Source organism: Megascapheus bottae, chromosome 22, assembly GCF_031878675.1.
Source record: "Megascapheus bottae isolate mThoBot1 chromosome 22, mThoBot2.hap1, whole genome shotgun sequence".
Classification (NCBI taxonomy): Eukaryota; Metazoa; Chordata; class Mammalia; order Rodentia; family Geomyidae; genus Megascapheus; species Megascapheus bottae.
In genome coordinates this window covers 12,245,315-12,266,388 of record NC_143530.1, presented here as the reverse complement: position 1 = coordinate 12,266,388, position 21,074 = coordinate 12,245,315, and the positions used below count along the sequence as shown (strand labels likewise).

Sequence of the window (21,074 nt, the reverse complement as noted above, 5' to 3'; positions counted from 1 at the left end):
AAGAAGAGTTGGAAAGATAATGACTTTGTGTAGTTTATTTCCTGTCTCTTCTTACCTGTGTCCCATTTGTCCTGTGAGGCCATGTCAAAAGCTGTTCTGATGACATCCTGCTGCGCTCTCATTTGCTTTCCAGACGGAGATGGGCAGTGCTTTGCATGAGGCTGCTTTGTTTGGCAAGACTGATGTGGTGCAAATCCTTCTGGCTGCAGGTGAGAGGTCTGCAGCTTTATACAGCATGCTGGGACGGGGTTATTTTTCCCCAGCCTCCCCAGAGGGAGGAAGTTTTTTTGCTGGCTGCATTTGAACTCCGAACACATGCGTGCGCGTGCGCATATGTGAGTGTGTGTGTGTGTGTGTCATAAGCAATGTATAACTGCTCCTACGTAGCTGGATTAAATGGCTGTGGATGAAAAGTATTAGTTGTGCTTTTTGAGAGCCTTAGTTGTCCTGGAATTTGACATTCTTTAAAGCTGGCTTAAAGATGCTCACACCCCTGGTCCACCTGGTATGCCTTTCTAGGAATTGATGTCAACATAAAAGACAACCATGGACTGACGGCCCTTGACACTGTGCGGGACCTGCCCTCTCAAAAGAGCCAGCAGATAGCAGCACTTATTGAAGGTACCAGAGCATCTCATCTGAGTGACCAGGGATGTACTACCCAGACCAAGACAATTGTGTTTGGTGCAACTTCTTTTTATTCTTTTCATGCAGATCATATGACTGGAAAAAGAAGTACAAAAGAAATAGATAAAGCTTCTGCACCCCAGCCACCTCTCCTCTCTGGTATTGACTCCACTATACAGAAGTCTCAGGGTGAGGCAACTTTCTCTGCCAGGCAAGAGAGACTCTACTTGAGAAGAGTTAACTATTCTTAGGCACAATGGAACAATTTTCATATTATTCCCTGGGGGTTGTGAGTACTTAAAGAATTTATATTCAGTTAATTTGTCTGACTACTATATGAAGTTCTATTGGACACATCTTAGGCCTTCAAGTTGTAGATATCTTCCTCTCTCTCTCTCTCTCTCTCTCTCTCTCTCTCTCTCTCTCTCTCTCTCTCTCTCTCTCTCTCCCTCTCCCTCCCTCTCTCCCTCTCTCTCCCTCTCTCTCCCTCTCTTTCCCTCTCTCCCTCTCTCCCTCCCCCTCCCCCTCTCTCCCCCTCCCTCCCTCCCTCCCTCCCTCCCTCCCTCCCTCCCTCCCTCCCTCTCTCTCTCTCTCTCTTTGCCAGTCCTGGGGCTTTACCTTAGGGCCTGGGCACTTTCCTTGAGCTTTCTTAAGGCTAGCACTCTCCACTTGAGCCATAACACCACTACTTCTGGCCTTTTCTGTATATGTGGGTCTGAAGAATCGAACCCAGGGCTTCGTGCATGCTAGGCAAGCACTCTACCTCTAGACCACACTCCTGGCCCCTCCTACTTAATTTTGATCTCTACTTTTACAGTTGTCACTGGACTGTGTAGGTGGTAGGATCTGGGTCTCAGTGAATCCTTCCTATTCTATTGTGTATAAGACACACACACACACACACACACACACACACACACACCTGTCCCTAGAACTAAATAATCATGTTTCCCATTCTGAGATAGTGTTTGTCAAGTTCAGATTGCTAAAGAGACTTTGGATTGGTGCAGTGGTTAAAATGTGTGATCATGCACCCCCTTTCATTGACTCTGCCTTCCAACTTCCTCTTCAGGTGATGTGGAGAAGGCAGTGACTGAGCTGATCATTGATTTTGACACAAATGCTGAAGAAGAGGGCCCCTATGAGGCCCTGTACAATGCTGTCTCCTGCCACTCGTTAGACAGCACAGCCAGTGGACGATCATCTGACCGAGACTCTGTGAATAAGGAGGCTGAGGCTGCCGGAGCCAAAACTGCTGGGATGAGGCCTGTATGTAGCTGGGAGCTACGTGGGGCACTAAGAAGAGGAAGTGTGGGAATGTGGTACCGGCTGGTATTTTAGATACCTAGAGTCCGTGTATTCTGCTCTCCAGTGGGCTCTGCCATGTCACTCTTGCTCAATATGGAAAAACTACATGGATCACATTGAAGCAGAATTTTGATTTTTCTAAGTTCAATAGAAGTAGCCTTATCTTTCCATTTCTTCACTGACATAAAGCAAATTAAACATTCTTATTTAGCTTTAGTGTTGCCTTTGCCTTTGGGATTCTTGCTATATGTTATTTCCTCTTTGAGGAACAGAAGTGAATTGAAGTGAGTTCTTGTCTTCTCTGAGCACATGTCCATGTGTATTTGGGCAGATTCTGTAGTCAGGGGTATGGCAAGGCTTAATCAGACTTCTATTTATGTTTTAGATATTGGATATATTAGTATTTTTAATTTATTAGTACTATTTTATCTAATTATGACAGCCTCAGGTGAGATTATATGATACCATCAGCTCTCATCCTATCCTCTCTTATCTTCTAAAGTTCCATCTTCCTTCTTATCTTGTTGCTTTTACTTCTAGTTTTTTTTTTTCTTGTTTCGTTTTTGCCAGTCCTGGGTCTTGAACTCAGGGCCTAGACTCTGTCCATGAGCTTATTTTGCTCAAGGCTAGCACTTCACCGCTTGAGCCTCAATGCCACTTTCAGCTTTTTCTGTTTATGTGGTACTGAGGAATTGAACCTAAGGACTTCATGCATGCTAGGCAAACATGCTAGCTAAGCCATATTCCCAGACCCTTAGTTCTAGGGGTTTTTTTTCTGTTGTTTTTGGGTTTTTTTTGGCCAGGCCTAAGGCTTGACCTCAGGGCCTGAGGACTGTCCTTCGGCTTTCTCAAGGCTAGAGCTCTACCACTTGAGCCACAGCACCATGTTGGCATTTCTGGCTTTTTCTATGTATGTGGTACCAAGGAATTGAACCTGGGTCTTTGTGCTTGCTAGGCAGGCATTCTACCACTAGGCCAACACTCCTGATCCTTCTTTTCTCTCCTGGAGTTAACTGTGAGCCAAGGCCTGAATCCCTGTCCCTCTAGTCCCTCTCCACACACTTCCAGGCATCATAATCCAAGTCTTCAGGCGTTGCCCATTGGCTCAACTTCCAGTGTTGAGTCCACCTTAAGGCAGATTTTATTTCTTCCTGTTGTAGAGGTTAGCTTTCCTTTTTGGTTGAGTCTAACATAGGATTATTTTAATGTTGGTTTTTTGTTTTTGTTCTTTTTTTTTTAAGCTGCTAGATAATCCTTGGTCTTTCCAAGTGTTCATTTGGAGTAGGCCTGATGTTTCTTGGAATGTTGATTTTTGTGGTGTTCTTACTGTGTTCTGAAGCAATCATGACATTTTAATGTAGATCTTGGTGAATCCTCCAGTCTTGTGGCTTATCAATCTTATCAAGGACTGAGACAAAACTTGTAAGTGGAGTAAGTAGGTGCCTGAACACCACTAACATTGTTCTTCTGTAGACTGAACTGGTTGTTTTCACTTGTACAGTAGGCACAAATGCATTAATTAAATCCAGGTGTGGAGGCTTTGCTGTAAGTAGTGCTCATTACAGGTGATAACCATTAGGGGGAGCTGGAGCCTTTGCAAGAAGCAGCCCAGGACTGCTGCAGTAGTTGAGTAACCCAGTTCCTGTGATTGATTCACAGGCACACATCTCTTTGTTCCATCCTGCCATGGAACCCAGCTTCCCCTGGTTGGCTAAATAGAAACTGATGTTTTGCTTTTTTTTTTTTCCCCAGTCCTGAGTCTTGATCTCAGGGCCTGGGCACTGTCCCTGAGCTTTTGCTTAAGGCAGGCACTCTGCCACTTGAGAGCCACAGAGCCACTTCCAGCCTTTCCTGTTTACATGGTACTAGAAATCAAACCCAGAGATTCATGCATGTGAGTCAAGCACTCTATGCCACATTTCGAGCCCTTTTTCAAGGGACATTTTCTTACAAGGCAGTGCTGGTGTTTCTCATTGTGGCGTAGGGTATGAAATAAATTTTTTATGATTTTTGTTTCTAACATCGAAATGTGTAGAACATGCTAACAGACTTGTGTATGTATGCGCAGGACTTTTCTCTCAGTTCAGAAACCAAACTTTAACTTTAGTCTCTTGATCAGAGACTAGGAACTTTTTTCCTGCCAAGGGACATTGGATATTTATAACATCATCTCTAGGCCATGTGAAATCATCAGTACAGGCAGTGGGGCCACAGCAGCTGGCAAAGTGTGCCTGTCCTGTGATAGACCAAATGCCTTTGTGGACCTTAGATGCCCCAGGCCACACAGTCCCACCCCTGCTCTAGAGGGAAGTCTTTAAATCATTAAAATCATTCCTTTCAGTTTCAGAGGGCAAACAAAAAAAGTTAGGTCCTCGGGAGGGGGGAAGGAAGAGATTTATTTATTTATTTATTTATCTATTTATTTATTTTACAGAGGGAACGTCCACCGCCTCCAGCAAAGCCACCACCTGATGATGAAGAGGAAGACCACCTCAATAAGAAGTATTTTCCCTTGACAGCTTCTGAGGTAGAGAGCTGAGCGTTTATTCCCATCACTGACATAGGAGTTTGTTAGAAAGTGAATCCGTATGTGCTTAAAGAAGATTTTGCTTTTTTTTTCTGTTGAACTCAATCAGGGCTTCATATGTTCTAGGCAAGCACTCTATCATTGAGCTACATCCACAGCTCATTTTCTCATTTTCTTATCAACCTTTTTCTTACTAAGTTTGTATTGTGTAGATCAGTAAACTGGAGCAAGACCTTTCAAACTCAGTCAAAAGTATGACAAGAATTTTAATGTAGTTCTCTAGCCAACAGGCCAAGTATATAGATCCACCATACCACATGGAAAGTATGACTTGAACAGTTTGACCTTTCTCTTCTATACCTGTACTGTCTTTTGGTACAAAAGTTAGTGTTCCCTTACTCAAACTGCCATCTGGACGATGTCATGTGAGCAAGCCTTGGTCGTTCATTCCCAATACCAATGCCATATTTGTTTTTGTATTCTGCCTATTCATTTCTTAATTCATGAAGACTCACGAATTGAGTCATGCCAGCCCAATTAAAAAAAAAAACAATAGGAGTTGTGTAAGAGGGGCAGGCGGGAATGAAAGACTATTTGAAAAGAATAGTCAAATAATTAAAGAAAAAAATTGTTTTGGTTGTTGAAGATTGGAACTCAAACTCTGTATCTAAGGCTTGCTTTTTTTTTTTTTTTGCTCAGTGGCCAGTACTCAACAGCCTATATATATATGAAGAAAATTATGTTTTCTTCAACATGTTTCTTTTGACATTTCCTACCATCTAGAAAATAAATGTATTGAATACCCAGAATACTGTAGAAGTTTAGAGCTGGTACTTCCTTAGGAAGCACAAAGACCTGAGTTCAAACTCCACAGTACAGCTGGAATAACAACAATTTAAAATATCAAAACAAAACCATTAAAATCAGTATTGGAGACAGGGAAGGAATTTTGTTAGGTACAATTTTTCTCCTTATTTTTCTTTTCCTTACTTTAAAAATGCTTATTACCATGTCTCAACTAAGGGTCTTTAGAATTACACACCCTCTTATTACTACCTCTGGGTAGTAATTGCTGGTTTTTATAAGGATATGCCCTATTTTTGTATATGCAGAGATCTGCTTCAGTGCTTCCTTTTCTCCAAAGAGAATTCTAAGAGTATAGAGTATATTCAGTTGGACTCCATAATGCCTGGTGTCACCTCTGAAACAGAGACCTCAGTGAAAATTTCTAAGGGCAAGACTTTCTAAAGCATCCAATTTAACAGTAATACGGTCAAGAGGTAGCAGGGCATGAGATCAATATCTTTTCCTGGGTAGGAGAATTGTGTGAGATTTCTTTTCTAGAACATGCTTCTGGATAGCCAGCACAGGTAACTGCCAGCTAACCTGGTATTTGAAAGACCTGAGAACCCTGAATTTACTTACTGACTGACTATAGGGACAGGATACAGAGATACTATAGACTGAGTTAAAAATGATCCAGGCATGTCTTAGGTCTATGTCATGTTCTAAGTGAATAAGACTTCTCCAAAAATGGGATTGATTGATTTATTTTTACTCAGTAGTCTTGACTGCCTTTACTTCTTATAGCCCTGAGTTTTAAAACTGTAGCAATACTAGCTACTTAGGAGGCTGAAATCTGAGGATTGGGGTTTTGAGTCCAGCTTGGGCAGAAAAGTGAGACTGATCTCTGATTACCCCGCAAATACTCTAAGGGAGCTTGGTGCTAATCGCTAGCCCTGAGCTATAAAAACAAAAACAAAACAGTTAAGGGACAGTGCTTGGAGCCTGAGTTCAAGCCCCAGTGCTGACACCCCAAAATAAACAGGCCCCCTCCCCATACAAACCCCCTGTAAATCTCATGTATCAAGAGATGCTGGTTCATGAAACTTTAGGGCTTTTTTGTTTCATTTGCTGTTATTATAGTTCTCTTATTCTTATGGTGCTAGGGTTTGCACCTAAGGCCTCATGAATGCTAGGCATGTGCTTTGCTACTAAGCCATATTCTTAGCTTCTACTTTGGATTTTGTATTTAGCAGTCATCTGCTCCAGTGTTTTATGCCCTGAATGTTAAATTCCCCGAAGCACTTGTCATTGTGAGATAACTCATGAAGCCTTTAAGGAAGCTAGAACATATCTGTGTCTGGTTTTAACAGAGCCTGTCAGAGGGCTCGTGTGTGCGCGTGTGCGCGTGTGCGCACGCACACACACACACACACACACACACGTACGCACGTGCATGCATACATGCACACGCGCATGCCCCCCACACATACGCAAACATGGTTGAGTTTTTTGCCCCCAAGGAAGGGGCTGTCAGCTGCCGGCGATGGCTGGTCTGGTCTTTGTGTTAAGTTTGTGTGGGGGTTGCAGCTGCTTATCTTCTAGAAAGCCGCCCACGCTCCAACTGGACATTCCATTGGGCACAATTATTTAGATGGTGGCTGCTCATAGCTTTTGTTTTGTTTTGTTTTCCTGTAGCAGCAATGTTGCTTTCTACATGGTAGAAAATATATTTTTTTCCTGGTTTGATTTATTGCCAGCCCTGGAGGAAAGGGAAAAAGAGATTAAGGAGTAATTTAGTAAAGAGCACAATCCTTTCTGTTGAAAATCAGTTATTGCCATGTCACTGACATAGCTTCTTTGATGAGAGTCAGGATGGTCTGCAGAAAAGTAATTTATTGTTTCATTGTGGGATTTTGACCCCCCCCTTGCTGATAGAGACTCCCTAAAGGAAAAGAGTACCCTCCTTTATTGTCTGCTAGGTGTTAGGGGCTCTCAGGGGAGGTATTCTAAAGTGAATAGAGAAAAGAATATAGTCTAGAATCCAGGGAACTGAGTTTTCTAGCTATGGCTCTGCATTGAACTCATTGTAACTTAGGATTGGGTGGTATCTATCAAGAAGAGGGCTAGAGTTTGAGAGTCCCTTCTAACTGCTTTGATGGCTTTGGTGTAGTCTAGCACAGAACCAGGCACACAGTGAATGCAGGTCCACTAGCTGGAAATCCTCTGTCCTGTCTTGCTTGAGAAGAAAAGATACAGGTCAGATTGTCTGTTACCTCTTAGGGAAGCGGCTTGGGGCTCTACGAGATAGAACATGCTGGGAATCAGATTTCCAGGTCCAGCCTAAGTCTTGGCTATGGTGGGGTAAACCTGCAGAATACAAATTCATGTCTGTAAAGCCTGTGGTATTAAGTTGACACAGTGTGAACCTCTTAATGGCTCCTCTTTTGTTCCTGTACTTGTATTCCTATGAAAAGCTAGGAATGGTAATAAAAGCAAATGGCTCATTGTAATGAATTAGCTTTTTGCTTCCAGGTGCTTGCAGTTAAGTGAAAGGTCCTGCTGCGATTAGCAGACTTTTAGAAAGAGCCCATCATCCTGACTTTAGAGTGGCAGCCTTGTTAACAAACAGGAGCTGTGGCTTCTCATTTAGTCTGAGACTAGAAGAGTCCTTGTCATCTCATTAGGTTGTGACATAGTGAGCTGTGCTTGTAGAGGCAAGATCCTGATGAATCACAAATCTGATAGGTTTCATAAGTTTCCACTGAGTTGTGGGATGTTCAGAGTGGGAGGTTTCTGTGTGTACTGAGAAGTCACATTTGTAAGGCCTCATTATTTGTTAAGTGCAAATGGAATCTCCCTCCCTCCCACTTGGTTTGTAATAAATTACTTGTCCTAGCAAAACTGTTCGACAAGAAGTTTTTGTGCTTTGGTTGCTATTCTAAGAGCTATTGTATGTGATGATTATTTGCCCGAGACACACAATGGCATCTTAGGACAGATAAGCAGAACTATCCTAGAGCAAGGACCGCCACCCAGGTCCCAGTATGTGCTTTAGTACTTCATCGAGGTTTCTCTGACGTGTTTTCAGGAGGAAATCTCAGCCATTCTGGTGCCTTGACTTGCTGTGGCCCCAAACCCTCAGCTTCACAGCTGCAAGTGTTCTTTCATCGGAGGCACTTGGCTGCCTAATGCATGGCCTTCTCAGTGGACAAAAATCTTGCCATAGAATTCTTACTTCCTAGCTGCTTTATTCTTCAGAATAAAGATTAGGTTGTGTTACCTACCATACATGTGATAGGAAGCAGCCGTAGGGAAAGTCTTTCTTTCCCCTCTTCCCCTCTCCACCTCACCCCAGACCTGTGAAGAAAGGCTCACAAGAAGATAGGACTTACAGATCATTTTGTTTCTAGTAATTGATAGCTATTAAGGCTGAATCAGAAGTCATTTTGCTTCGTTCTTGAAAAGATGGGAAGGTTACCAACCTTTGAATAGAACGTGTGTCTGTTGGTAAAGAAACATGGAGGAAAATGGCCTTTATGTGATATTGTATACCTAACAGCCACGTGGGAAGTGTTATCCACAGAAAAGTGATTGTGCAGAACACCATGGAGAGGGAGAGGCGAGGGGAGGAAGGGTCAGAGATTTTATTTGTTTTTCTTTCAAGGATAAAATGAGGTAGGGAAAGAGGAACATTCTCATCAAACCACTGAGATTTAACCTAAGCCTGAGTACTTCACAAAGAAAGAGGTTTGCTTACAGTTTTTGGAAAAGCAGAAAGCCCAGGATCAGGCAGCCCCATGCGGGTTAGCCTCAGTTGAGGGCTTCTGCCTGCCCCTCACCGTGGGGGATACATGCCGTGGTAGGAGCATTCAGAAGCAGGAGCTCAGGGAGGTGCCAGGCTTGATTATAACAACTCATTGTGTTGGTACTAATCCAGTCCTACAAGATCTAGAACTCCAGAGAAACATCCTCAGTTCATCCATGACTGGATCCAATCATGAAAGCCACCCCTCCCCCACCCCACAGCCTAACCTCTCACTATACCCCACTTCCTAAACCACTCCAGGAACCAAGTTCCCAGCACTGAGTCTTTGGGTGGCAAACCACAGCAGATATAGTTCCTCTCACGCTCCTCAGAGGCAGAGGAGGTAACAGTCTTAGGTTTGTTCAACACCACCTGTCTGGGTATACAAGGAATACTGGGTATTTCCCTCTCGTAGGTCCTGGCCATGAGACCCAGGATTCAGGGGAGTGCAGCCAGGGAAGAAGACGAGCACCCTTATGAACTACTTTTAACGGCGGAGACCAAGAAACCAGCATCAGTGGACGGAAGAGCAAAAGGTACTTCCCACTTCACCCCTATGGCAAAGACAAGTCCAGAAGGATTTCAAAAGTTTGTGCTCTGGGGTGGAAGGGAATACTGATGTTCTGTGGTACTGCTTGGGTTTGGGTAGCTGAATTTAGCAACAGGTTTGACAACATGGTCTTTCATTTTATATACCTGTCCAAAGTTGGAGGTGGCTGCCACCTTCCCCCACACAGCCAGGAAAAGGTTGGATCAGCTTGAGCAGCAGCTGTTGGAGGAGGGTAGCACACACTGAGGCCAATTGACTAGAGGCTCAGTCATGAATCCCTGCATCAGTCAGTATAAAACAAGCCCAACAAGTCAGTCCCTTTGGGTTTGGGCTGATGTCACAGATTCTGCCTTTGAGTCCTGACCTCAGAACGGGCCACTCCTAGCAAAGGGCCTATGCTTGGCTGCTGTCCGGTAACTAGAGTGCTTGCTTGCCTTGGCCTACTTTCATTGCCTCTGCAAAATTCAGTTTCCTTGGTGAGGGTGGGAATGCAGCAGGACCGGGTCCAGCCTGTTACATAAGTACAATTGGACCAAGGTAAGAGTGTGCTGCTGCAGCACTGGACTAACCGTGGTTCTCAAAGGATGAATGGCAGTGCTGTTTCCACTGGAGTGTGAGGGATACCTTGTGACCTGTCCAGGCTCCTGTGGCTTGCAGGAACTTGGTGCGTTGTGGAATATGAGTGATAACTTCTTCCAGTGCTGAAATGGCCCATGGCTTCTGGAAGACTGGGCATGAGATGGCTTCCTTTGAAGCAACTTTGCTAGACATCTCAGAGGATCCAGGTGCCTGAGAAAAGATGTGCGTATGGTATGGGCATGAATAGTAGAATTTATTTCCTTATCATTTAAAATTTGTTAGTAATTTATTTTATTTTACTTTTATGAGGGGAGAGGGATACAGGGTCTGATTATATAGCTCATGATGGCTTTTAACTGTGTACATGTTTGTGTGTGCGTGCGTGCGTGTGTGTGTGTGTGTGTGTGTGTGTGTGAAAGAGAGAGCGAGAGAGAGCGCACGCACACACAGTGCTATGAATGTTGACCACCACAATAAAAATACAGAATTGTTTAATCACATGAAAAAAGCTTCCCATCTCTACAAAAAAATCCCTTACTTCTCACCCCTAGCAACTACCATCCTGCTGTGTGGCCAGTGGTTTTATCTTTCCCAGAATGTTGTAAAAATGGAGTCAATTTAGTATGTGCGCTCAGTGTAACACATACAAGAGTCATCCATGTTGTTGCCTGTATCAGTGATTTGTTGTTTTTCGTTGTGAGTTATATTCAAGGGACATTGAGTCTTACATAGTTTTTTGACCGTTATAAACAGAGCCACTATATATATTTGCCTATAGATTTCTGTGTTGGATGTGTTCTCTTTTCACTTGGATAGACACATTATAGTAGGATTGCTGGGTCTTTAATGTTACATGAGGACATTGCCAAAGCATTTCCCAGAGTAGTTATACCATTCTGCTTCCTTAACTGCAAGACATGAGAACTCAAGCTCAGTATATCCTTCTCAGGGCATAACATCATTAGGCTTTAAAAAATTTTTTAGCTCTGTTAGTAGGTGTGTTCTGCTATCTTCTGAGGGGTTTAATTTCCATTTCTGTAGCTGAGCATTTGTTTATGTGATTGTTTACCATCTGATGAAATGTCTGTTGAGACCTTATGTTCATTTAAAAAATTTGGTTTCTTATTACCGAGTTATGAGTTTTTTATATATTTTGGACATAAATTCTTTATCAGATGTATATTTTCCTCCTAGTCTGACTTTGTATTTATTTTTTTTGAAGAGTGAAATCATTAAATTCTAAGGAAATTTAGTTTATGACTCCCCCCCCCCCCCAGCCCTCTTTTTTTTTTTTTTTTGCCAGTCCTGGCCTGGGCTCAGGGCTTGAGCACTGTCCTTGCACTTTCTCAACGCTAGCACTCTACCATTTGAGCCTCAGCACCACTTCTGGCCTTTTGCTAGGTATGTGGGATACCAAGGAATTGAACCTGGGTCTTCGTGCATGCTAGGCAAGCACTCTACCACTAGGCCAAACTTCCGGTGCCCCCCCCAGCCCTCTTTTTAAGTACTAAGATTTGAACTCAGGGCCTCCTGCTTATTAAGCAAGTACTCTACCATGTAAGCTACTTTTCAGAAAGCGGCTGGCTGGAGCATGAGGCTCCTATTCATCCTGTGCAGCTGACATGAAAGGCACAAAGATTATTTGTTGAAATGTGATCTTTCTTACTAACTTTTTGCCCAGTCAAATCTCAATCCATGATTACATATATATTAAATATATACTAACACATATATACATTACATATGCACAGATACACACATATATACATATGCATACACACATATACTTTTGTATATTATATATTATATATAATATGTTAGCCTCTGTGCTCAAGACTAGCTCTCTACCACAGCACCACTTTTGGCTTTTTAAACTAATTTATTGGAGATAAGAGTCTCATGGGGACCTTTCTGCACAGGCTGGCTTCAAACTGAAATCCCCAGGTCTTAGTCTTCTGAGTAGGTAGGATTATAGGCATGAGCCACTGGTTCCTGGCATACGTATGTTTCTCTCTCTGTCTCTGTCTCTGTCTCTCTCTGTCTCTGTCTCTGTCTCTCTCTCTCTCTCTCTCTCTCTCTCTGTCTCTCTCTCTCTCTCTCTCTCTCTCTCTCTCTCACACACACACACACACACACACACACACATACACATATATTTTGGGAGGGGGTTGTGGTGCTTGAACTCTGGGCTAGTGCTCTACCTCGTTGAGCCACTGTGCCATTTCCAGTTTTCTGGTGGTTAATTGGAGATAAGCGTCTCATGGACTTTAGTACCAGGATTGGCTTTGAACCGAAATCCTCAGATCTCAGCCTCCTGAGTAGCTAGGATTACAGGCGTGAGCCACCGATGCCTGGCTTGGTATACGTTTTTAATCACAACATTTAGAGAAGATAGAGTGGAGCTGAAGTTTTCTCTGATTTACAAACAGATTCCAGATCTTTGTCTTTTTTCAAAGGCTTCATTTGGAGCCACTAAAATATCTAGCTCAAGTTTTGGAAGAAGAAAAGGGAAGATTCGACCAGCTCCATGAGTGGGGCTGTCTGCTTCTGTCAGGTATTCTCGGTGGGGATTTTTGTCTCCCAATCCCCCACCCTCATCTTGCTCATTCCAGCTCTGGATCGGTGAACCTTAGAGGGAATGGTGTGAGAGGCAAATTTAATTGAACTTTATATAGTGCATGAGGCATGCTTGCCTCTGGGCCAGATTCTTGGATCACTCAAGGAGCTTTCAGGCAAAGGGGCTGAGACATTAACTATGAAAATGGGCTGCTGGTATCTCAGCAGGCCCTGCATGTCCTGTCAGCCAGGCCCAAGCAGCAGGCTTGTAAAGAGCACCTGCTAGGTTGGTAACGAGAGGCGATCACAGCTGTGGGCAGCTCCTACTGAATCTTTCTTGCTGTTCCATTAATGTCCTTATGTAGCCTTTATGAACAAATGGTTTATGACCAAACAAAAGTTTGCTAAGACTGTGTGAATGAGATTAAAGCTTTCAGCCTTCTTTAATGTATGTTCAAGAAACGGTGAGGGATGGGATAGATTGTTAAGTTATATTTTAAAATTATATTAGTCACTGAAAAAGAAAAAAACATAAATAAATTGAGAAGTGAATATAAATACAATGGTAAGGCTCTTCCCACCTCTCTGCCAGTCACGCATGTTGAAAGTGTGACGTGTGCTTCAGGCTATTTGCTGTGAGTCCCTGGAAGAGATTGTTTTATTTGTATTTAACCTAGAATGGGACCATATGTTACAAATGATTTTGCAAATTTATTTTTTCCTTCACCAACAGATCATGGATCCAATTTTAAAATCTACCTTATTCTTTCTTAAGAGCTGCTAAATACCTCATAACTTATGGTTTCATTCTGCAGTTGATAGATGTTTAAACTGTCTCTGGTATTTCTGTTATAAATTATGTCACTGTGGATATTCTGTACATATATTATTCTGTACTTACAATAGTATTTCCTTAAAAGAGATTGATAGCGAGTAGAGTTAGCAGGGTACACCTGATGTTGAGACTTCATTGCTGGAGTAGAGCACTTCCTCCATAGTAAAAGAACATCCTCTTCCTCTCCTGCACATGGCACCTTTAATATCATAATAAGCAAGATGAAAGGACTTTAAAAGTTGATGTTTGCCCAGTCTAGTGAAGTTGTGTATCATATTGATTAGGATTATGTACTTAATTTGTCTCTGAGTTGCCTGTTAATTTTTTTTACATGAAAATTAAAGGTAACTGAACCAGCTGGTTCACATCTGTAGTCCCAGCACTAAGGAAGCTGAAGCAGTGGCTCCTGTGAGTCCATTTGCTTGAGATCAGTCTGGACAATGCAGGAAGACCTTTTGTCGGTATCAGGTCTCCCTCCCACCCTACCAAAAAAAAAATCAGTAGTAGTAAATACTCTTTGTGTAAATGCTTTTACTATCTGGCCAAATTGGTAATCAGAGGAAAGTGATACTCAGAGCTGTGGTACTTAGCCTCATTTGTTAAAAACAAGAGCATAATGTATCCCGAAGAAAGTTTTAGAGACGAATTAATACAGATAAAAAATGGGTAGTATACTTCACATATTTTATGGTGCATGGTGCAAATGTTACATTTCAACTAGGAAAGAAAAAGGCAGAAATAAGCACAGAAAGCAAAAAGTGATAGACTTGTTTCTTGAAAGATCTGTAACAACTGTGATCAAGAAGAGAGAAACTGAGGTAGCTCATACCTATAATCCTAGCTACTCAGGAGGCTTAGATCTGAGGATCGCCGTTCAAAGCCAGCCTGGGCACTAAAAAGTCCATGAGACTTTTACCTCCAGTTAATCACCAGAAAACCAGAAGTGACCCTGTGGCTCAAGGAGTAGGGCAGAAGCCTTGAGCTGAAGAGCTCAGAGATAATACCCAGACCCAGAGTTTAAGTCCCACAACCGACCAAGAAAAAAAAGAAGAGAGAAACTACATCATGTGGGAATGATATAGAAATTATATAACCATAAATTCAGAGAATAAAAATTTAATAACATTTGTAAGAAAAAATCTTGTGTGGTGGAGTTGCTAATATTTTTTCTCTCCCCTGCCCCTCCTCCCCCACACAAATCATTGAGAATGATCTGGAAAGTCTGGGCTTGCTGCTGGTAGCATTTGGTGCCTGAAGAGTTAGGAAGCTAAACCCCCTGCTCTATACTGGACAGTCATGTACAGTGAAGGATTTCCCACCCATAAATGCCATGTGTGCCTGTAGAAATGAAGACAGCTGGGAGTAGTGGGAAGCTCAAATGGATTTAGAAAGTAGAAAACCCATGTCTCCTAAAAGGCACAAAACCCACATGGTTTTATGGTAATTTTACCCAAACGGGTGTTCTTTTGTAGCTCAAGGTGTTTCAAGTACAGGAGAGGAAATCTGATCATTCCATGGGGCTGGTTGAACTGAGAGCCAGGTGTTCTGTTCTATGCAGCCTAGTTGTTTATTTCTCATTCCTACTTGACTGTTCCCTGGCCACTCTTGACTTGTCACTACTCTGAGACACAGTGGCTGACTTCCAAGGTTTGGCAGGAAATAGAAAGTAGGCAAGAGGTCTAAGAGCCACAATGGCCTTCATAGTGCTCCAGTGCTTGGGTCTGAGAGAAGGGCTCACTTAGGGTGGACTGGTGAACTCTGGCATGGTGTGGTCACCCTTCTGAGCTTTGGGAGATGCAGTTGAGTCCTGAAGCTATGCATTCACTTCTCTCTGTGCACTTTGTGCCTCCCCGTAGAAGGAGACTTCTTTAGTTTCTCCCTCTGCTCCCATTTCCACAGCACTGCAAGTTGCTGAGCCTGCAGGGAATCCCACAGTGGAATTGCATCGGAATGGCATTCTCTCTGGGATGCGTCTGCCATAGTCCCACATGTGCTGTTGGTTTAGTGGTTAAAATAGGTACCTGTGTTCAAGTCCTCCTTTCCCTGGAAGGTTAGGCCAGTATTCATGGCAGATGTGAAGGAGTAAGTTTGCATGCTTAAGTTTGTAAATGAGACAGGTTAGCAAAAAAGTTATGTCAACATTGTCTTCCTCACCTTGTTTTAGACTGTATGTGAAGTGTCTTGCTCTTCCTAGCTTACATTTCTGAGTTGGAATAGTTCTCTTTTCTTTCTATTATGGGTACAAGTTCATGTCTTATGAGCTGTGTGACTGTATTTTCTTTCCTCCAAATGTATTGATGGCTGTTCATATACACATATATGTGATACATAAAGTAATTTGAAAAGGACAGAATGCTCAATTAAAAGTAATTAGGTCAGTGTAAAAGTAAGACGTGGTATTATGAAGAAAGTCACAAGCCCTGAAATAGAGAATTAAACTTGATAGGCAGAAGTAGGAAAGTGCATTCCAGGGGTGGGTGTGGCACAAACAACAGTGAGTGAGTAGAGGGAGAAAGTAGAGAGCTTGTTGGCAGAATGGTTAGTGATCCAGCTTGTCTAGGACAAAAGGAGCTTGTCCTGGAATATTGGTTCTCACATGACAATCTTTATTCCAAAGATTGAAGTGGTGTTGAAGCTTTTTGAATGTGGTGACAGGATAGGAATGCAGCTCTAAGAAATATAGACTTTTAGATTGTGAGAGATTGGGAATATGGACACCCTAAAGAATTCAAGGAGTCTCTAAGGGTAATTAGAGTTCAAACTAGGAGGTAAGTAGGAAGAAGGGGAGAAAATGAATACATGAAGGGTTCAAGTAAGGTTAACAAGACTACACACCCTGAGGCTGTGGAAAGATGTTAAGTCCAATTTTAAATACGTTAAGAAAACATCTCTGTAAAAATACTCCATAAGCACTTGGAAATGTGGCTGATATTCAAGATAATGTCAGAAATACATATCCAATTTAGTAGCACAAGAAGAAGCAGAAGAAGATAACTAGGATGATGAAGCATCTTAGAAGTTAAGGCTAAATGTGACAGAAAACTCAACTACTGTTTAGACAGGACAGACATCCAGAAGTAACGAGTTCAAGGCTAGGTGGCAGCTTGTGGTCATCTAGAACCCAGTGCCCCCCTCTCTCCTCAGGTTCAAGATGAGTATTCATGCTCCAGCCATCGGTTCAGGAAGGGGGAAGAACTTAAAGTCAGCCCACTTCACTCACGACGTCTTCTAGAACTTTGTCATGTGGTTGTGCCTAGGATATGGGAACTGTGAGACAGTTACTTTAAGTGGCTGGTAGGCTTTCCAAAGATCCACATCAAGGAAGAAGGGTAGAGCAGAGGTGAGAAACACCAGTAACACACTGCCTAATGCTGTAGAAAGACCTGGCAGCACAAAGACTAGAGAAAGCTTTACGCAGTAAGAAGAACATTAGTAAATCCTAGGTGGGGGGAGATACTTGTCTGAAAAATATGGGGAACTGAAATTACCCCCAAATTTTGAGTTGGAATTGAGAATAGCTAAGGAAATTGTGCCATCTAAATCTTCTAAAAAAAATTGATGTGATACAGGAAGAGGCTAAATGAAAGGACCTCCAGGATATGGAAACAAGAGCTATATAATGTGTGGTGTTTGTTCTTAATGTCCTGTTATTTCTCATCTCTTTGGTTGTCCCTTGGTTATTCTCATATTGTTGCGGTATCTTACCTTGTTATCTGATGTATTGTATTTAGGTTTATTTGTTTATTTGAATAGGGGAGAGAAGAAAACAAGATGAGGGGAGGGGGTTGGGGGAGGGAAATGGGGACAAAAACAAATGGGTATCAGTGTATGTGAAGTAATACACCTTCTATCTGGAGAATATACCTGTAACCCCTCTATTAATTACAATTTAAAAAATGGTTGTGATTCTCCTCCAAGAGCATAGGTGCTGATATGACAGTGATGGCTTGAAAAGAGTAGAAGAGCCAGGCATGGTGATACACACCTGGAATCCTGCACTCAGGAGACAAGCTTTGCTTACATCGCCAGACTGTCAGGGCTGGGGTGTAGCTCAGTGGTAGAGGGCTTGTATAGGCTCTTGCATAGGCCCTGGCACCACGCCCCCTCCCCCACCAAAACAAAAACAAAAAAACATGTTCGAAACAAAAAAAAAAGGGATAGAAGACATGAGGTATTGGTCAGATGATGCTATCATAGATTAAAATTAAACAAATAAATGAAGGATGACTAGGCCTGAATAAAAGGGCAGCTGGGTTTGGTAATCAGGCTTACATTCAAATTTTTTTATGTTGTTTTTTATTCTGGTTGGTTGTGGGGCTTGCACTCAGGGACTGGGCCCCTGTCCCTGAGCCTTTTTTGTGCTCAAGGCTAGCACTCTACTACTTGAGCCACAGCTCCGCTTCTGGCTTTTGAGTGGTTAACTGGAGATAAAGGGGATTTTTCCTGTCTTGGCTGGCTTTGAACCACAATTCTCAGATCTCAGTCCCCTGAATAACCATTCTGAGCGAGTGCACCAGCATCGTTGAACTTTTATTTTTTTTTTTTTTGCTTGCCAGTACTAGGGCTTGAACTCAGGGCCTGGGCACTGTCCTTGGGATTTCTTAAGGATAGTACTCTACCACTTGAGCCACAGCACCACTTGTGGCTTTTTCTGTGTGTGTGTGTGTGGTACTGAGGAATCAAACTCAGGGCTTCATGCTTGCTGGGCAAGCACTTGACCACTCATCCATACTCTTGGGCCCTCATTGAACTTCTTTAACCCTCAATTTCCACATGTAAAGAAAGGATAATAATTCTTACTTCATGTTCAGTATAAACTTTAAAAAGAAACTTCTTGTAATGTTTGTAGAGATAATTAGTATTTAATAAATGCTAACTCTGGGAAGCCTGCTGAGTTAGACAAACTAGCAGAGAACTCAGTCAGTCGTTTCTTATTTAAAAGGGCTCAACATTCCAACAACTGTGGAAGAGAAAGCAGATGTATGTGAATACCAGTATTGGAACTGGCAGGAGATCAAGGGGAACAAAGGAGGCAAATGTGCTGTTAAATTAGGCACTTAGATATCCTGACTGTTTAGAGACTGATCCATCAGAGCTGGTATAGTGAAAAATAGGCCCGAGGTCAAGTGAAAGCTTCGAGAGGAGTTCAAGTAAATGGGAATGTAAAGTCATAATTACCATTAGGACTGAGTCAATGTGAAACAGTCCCAGTGGACAGTGGGGTGAGTAGAGGTAGATTGGATTGATGATTCTCTACTACCACATGTCACTCTAAACCAAACTGGCAAAGCAACTGGCTCTTTCTTGGTATCTGAGTTTTATTCTGTCTGGTTTACAGAGATACTTAGAAACTAATTTCTTTTGTAGGGTTGGGAACAAGGAAAGAGAAGGAAAGCAGCCTCTGTATGCAGTATTCACATGAAGAACAGCCAGTGAATAGTGAATACTTGTAAATGAAAAATGGTGATAATGCTAGCAGCTCCTGTTTACTGAATGCTTCTTGTGGGCCAGCCACCATGCTGTGTTGATTCAGGCTGATTGTCTCATTGTAAATCTCAAGACAATTTTTCAGAGTTTGTCCCTGCATAACGGATGGAGAACAGGTTAGGCATTAGATCTGGGACTTAAGCCCTGGTCCAAGTCTAAAACCTGTGTTCTTAACCTTGAGATTAAACCATTGATCAGAAGCCCTGTTCTTGTTCACATTCTTAACATCATAGGACTGAAAGGGATCACAGAGAACATCTGATCATAGATGCAGACTCTCTAAATCTCAAATTCCAAGTGACTATAACTTGGGCCTCTTGAATCTCAGTTTAGCACTTGTTGCCTTTCTCAGGCCATCGTGAACCAAATAGATTCTGTATGTCTGCCTTATTAGATCTTAGTCTTCAGCATTGTCTCTGTAACCCACTGCTAATTTTCAGCAGTGGATAGAGGTGACTGAAATGTGCAAAAGTTATCTAGATGTTCACAAGCTATCTAGATTCCTATGGCTCATCACAATAATTAAAAATGCTACACAAACAACCCCTGTTTCAGCAGCTTGCAGGGTAAAAGAAATGTGAACACCCAGAATAAATTAAGATCAGAGCTTGCAGTCCTCTTGAGTAGCTGGGATTATAGGGGGAGATCTGGAGGCTCTTGGTTAGAGGCCTCTTGGACTACTCCTCACTCCCCCCCCCCACCGCCAATAAATAAAATTCACAAGGTCTCATTTTAACCAATAAAAAGCTGGCTGGGTGCTAGTGGCTCACATCTTTAATTCTAATTACTCAGGAAGCTGAGATCTGAGGATTGCAGTTTGAAGCCAGCCAGGATCTTGCATGGCAAATAATGGCAATTATTGATGTCTTTTGAAAACTGGGCATGAATCTAAATGCTTTATATATGTAATTTATTCTCACAACAGTCCTGTGAAATAAGTATTATTAAGATCTCAAAATTACAGGTGAGAATAATAGGGCAGAAATTATTAAATAATTTGCTTCTTTCTTTTTCTTTTCTCCCCCCCCCCCCCCCCCCAGACCTGGGGCTTGAACTCAGGGCCTGCACATTGTCCCTGAGCTTCCTTTGCTCAAGGCTAGCACTCTACCACTTGAGCCATTGTAACACTTCTGGCCTTTTCTGTTTATGTGGTACTGAGGAATCAAACCTAAGGCTTCATACATGCTAGACAAGCACTCTAGCCTAGCCAAAATTTGCTTCTTGATTATATATTTTTCTCATATATATATATAGTTACTGCCTATTCCTTAGAGACTACATTATCCTGACTGCCAACGGAAGAGGCCATTGAGAAATAATTATTTCATCCCTATAATCCCTAATACTTGAGAGGCTAAGGAAGAAGGATCACAAGTTCAAGGTTTGCCTGCATTATACAGTGAGCTAGGTCTCAAGCAAGCAAGCAAGCAAGAACATCCCCCCCGCCACCAACAAACAAATAAAAAAATCCTCAAACAGATGCTGAAGTTCTTAGATCTTGATGATCTTTTCAGAAAGCAAAATAGCTATCCTAGGGAATTATCTGAGTGAACTGTATATAACTCTCTTTTCGTGATCGTACACCCATAATAGATTGGTAGAGGGTGGTTTCTGTGGTGGAATTAGGACTCTTAAGAGTCATAATATTCCTTCCTCCATAAGTTTCCATTCCTTCTTTCTGCCCACTTCCTTCCTGGCATCTAACTGGTATTGAGTTCTTGGCATTTGCTTCCCTTTCTTCATTGATAGCTGGCATGAATGAGTAACTGTTTGACAGGGCCTTCGTTGTCAGCTCCCTCAGCAGCAGGCAGAACATTCTATGTGGCCTGGGCTCTGAGGGCTACCAGACAGGGTGAGCCAAGCAGACTGTTGGCTCTTTTTCTGATGATTGTCCCCCCACCTACAAATCGTTAAATAAGAAGCTAGAAGTTGAGCTGGGCACTGGTGGCTCATGCCAGCAATCCTAGCTACTCAGGAGGCTGAGATCTGAGGATCATGGTTTGAAGCCAGCCTG

General features: G+C 42.5%; 1 protein-coding gene across 6 annotated transcripts in view; it reads left to right on the top strand.

The window, feature by feature from the left end:
* Anks1a (ankyrin repeat and sterile alpha motif domain containing 1A) overlaps positions 1 to 21,074 on the top strand; it is a 143,098-nt gene that overhangs the window by 60,303 nt on the left and 61,721 nt on the right. For all 6 annotated transcript variants that reach the window (XM_090355840.1, XM_090355842.1, XM_090355841.1 and 3 more), the window contains 6 exons: positions 134 to 209; positions 520 to 621; positions 715 to 816; positions 1,700 to 1,896; positions 4,370 to 4,462; positions 9,469 to 9,589. In XM_090355840.1, the coding sequence (XP_090211966.1) occupies positions 134 to 209; positions 520 to 621; positions 715 to 816; positions 1,700 to 1,896; positions 4,370 to 4,462; positions 9,469 to 9,589 (691 nt within the window). The remainder of the gene's footprint in view (positions 1 to 133; positions 210 to 519; positions 622 to 714; positions 817 to 1,699; positions 1,897 to 4,369; positions 4,463 to 9,468; positions 9,590 to 21,074) is intronic.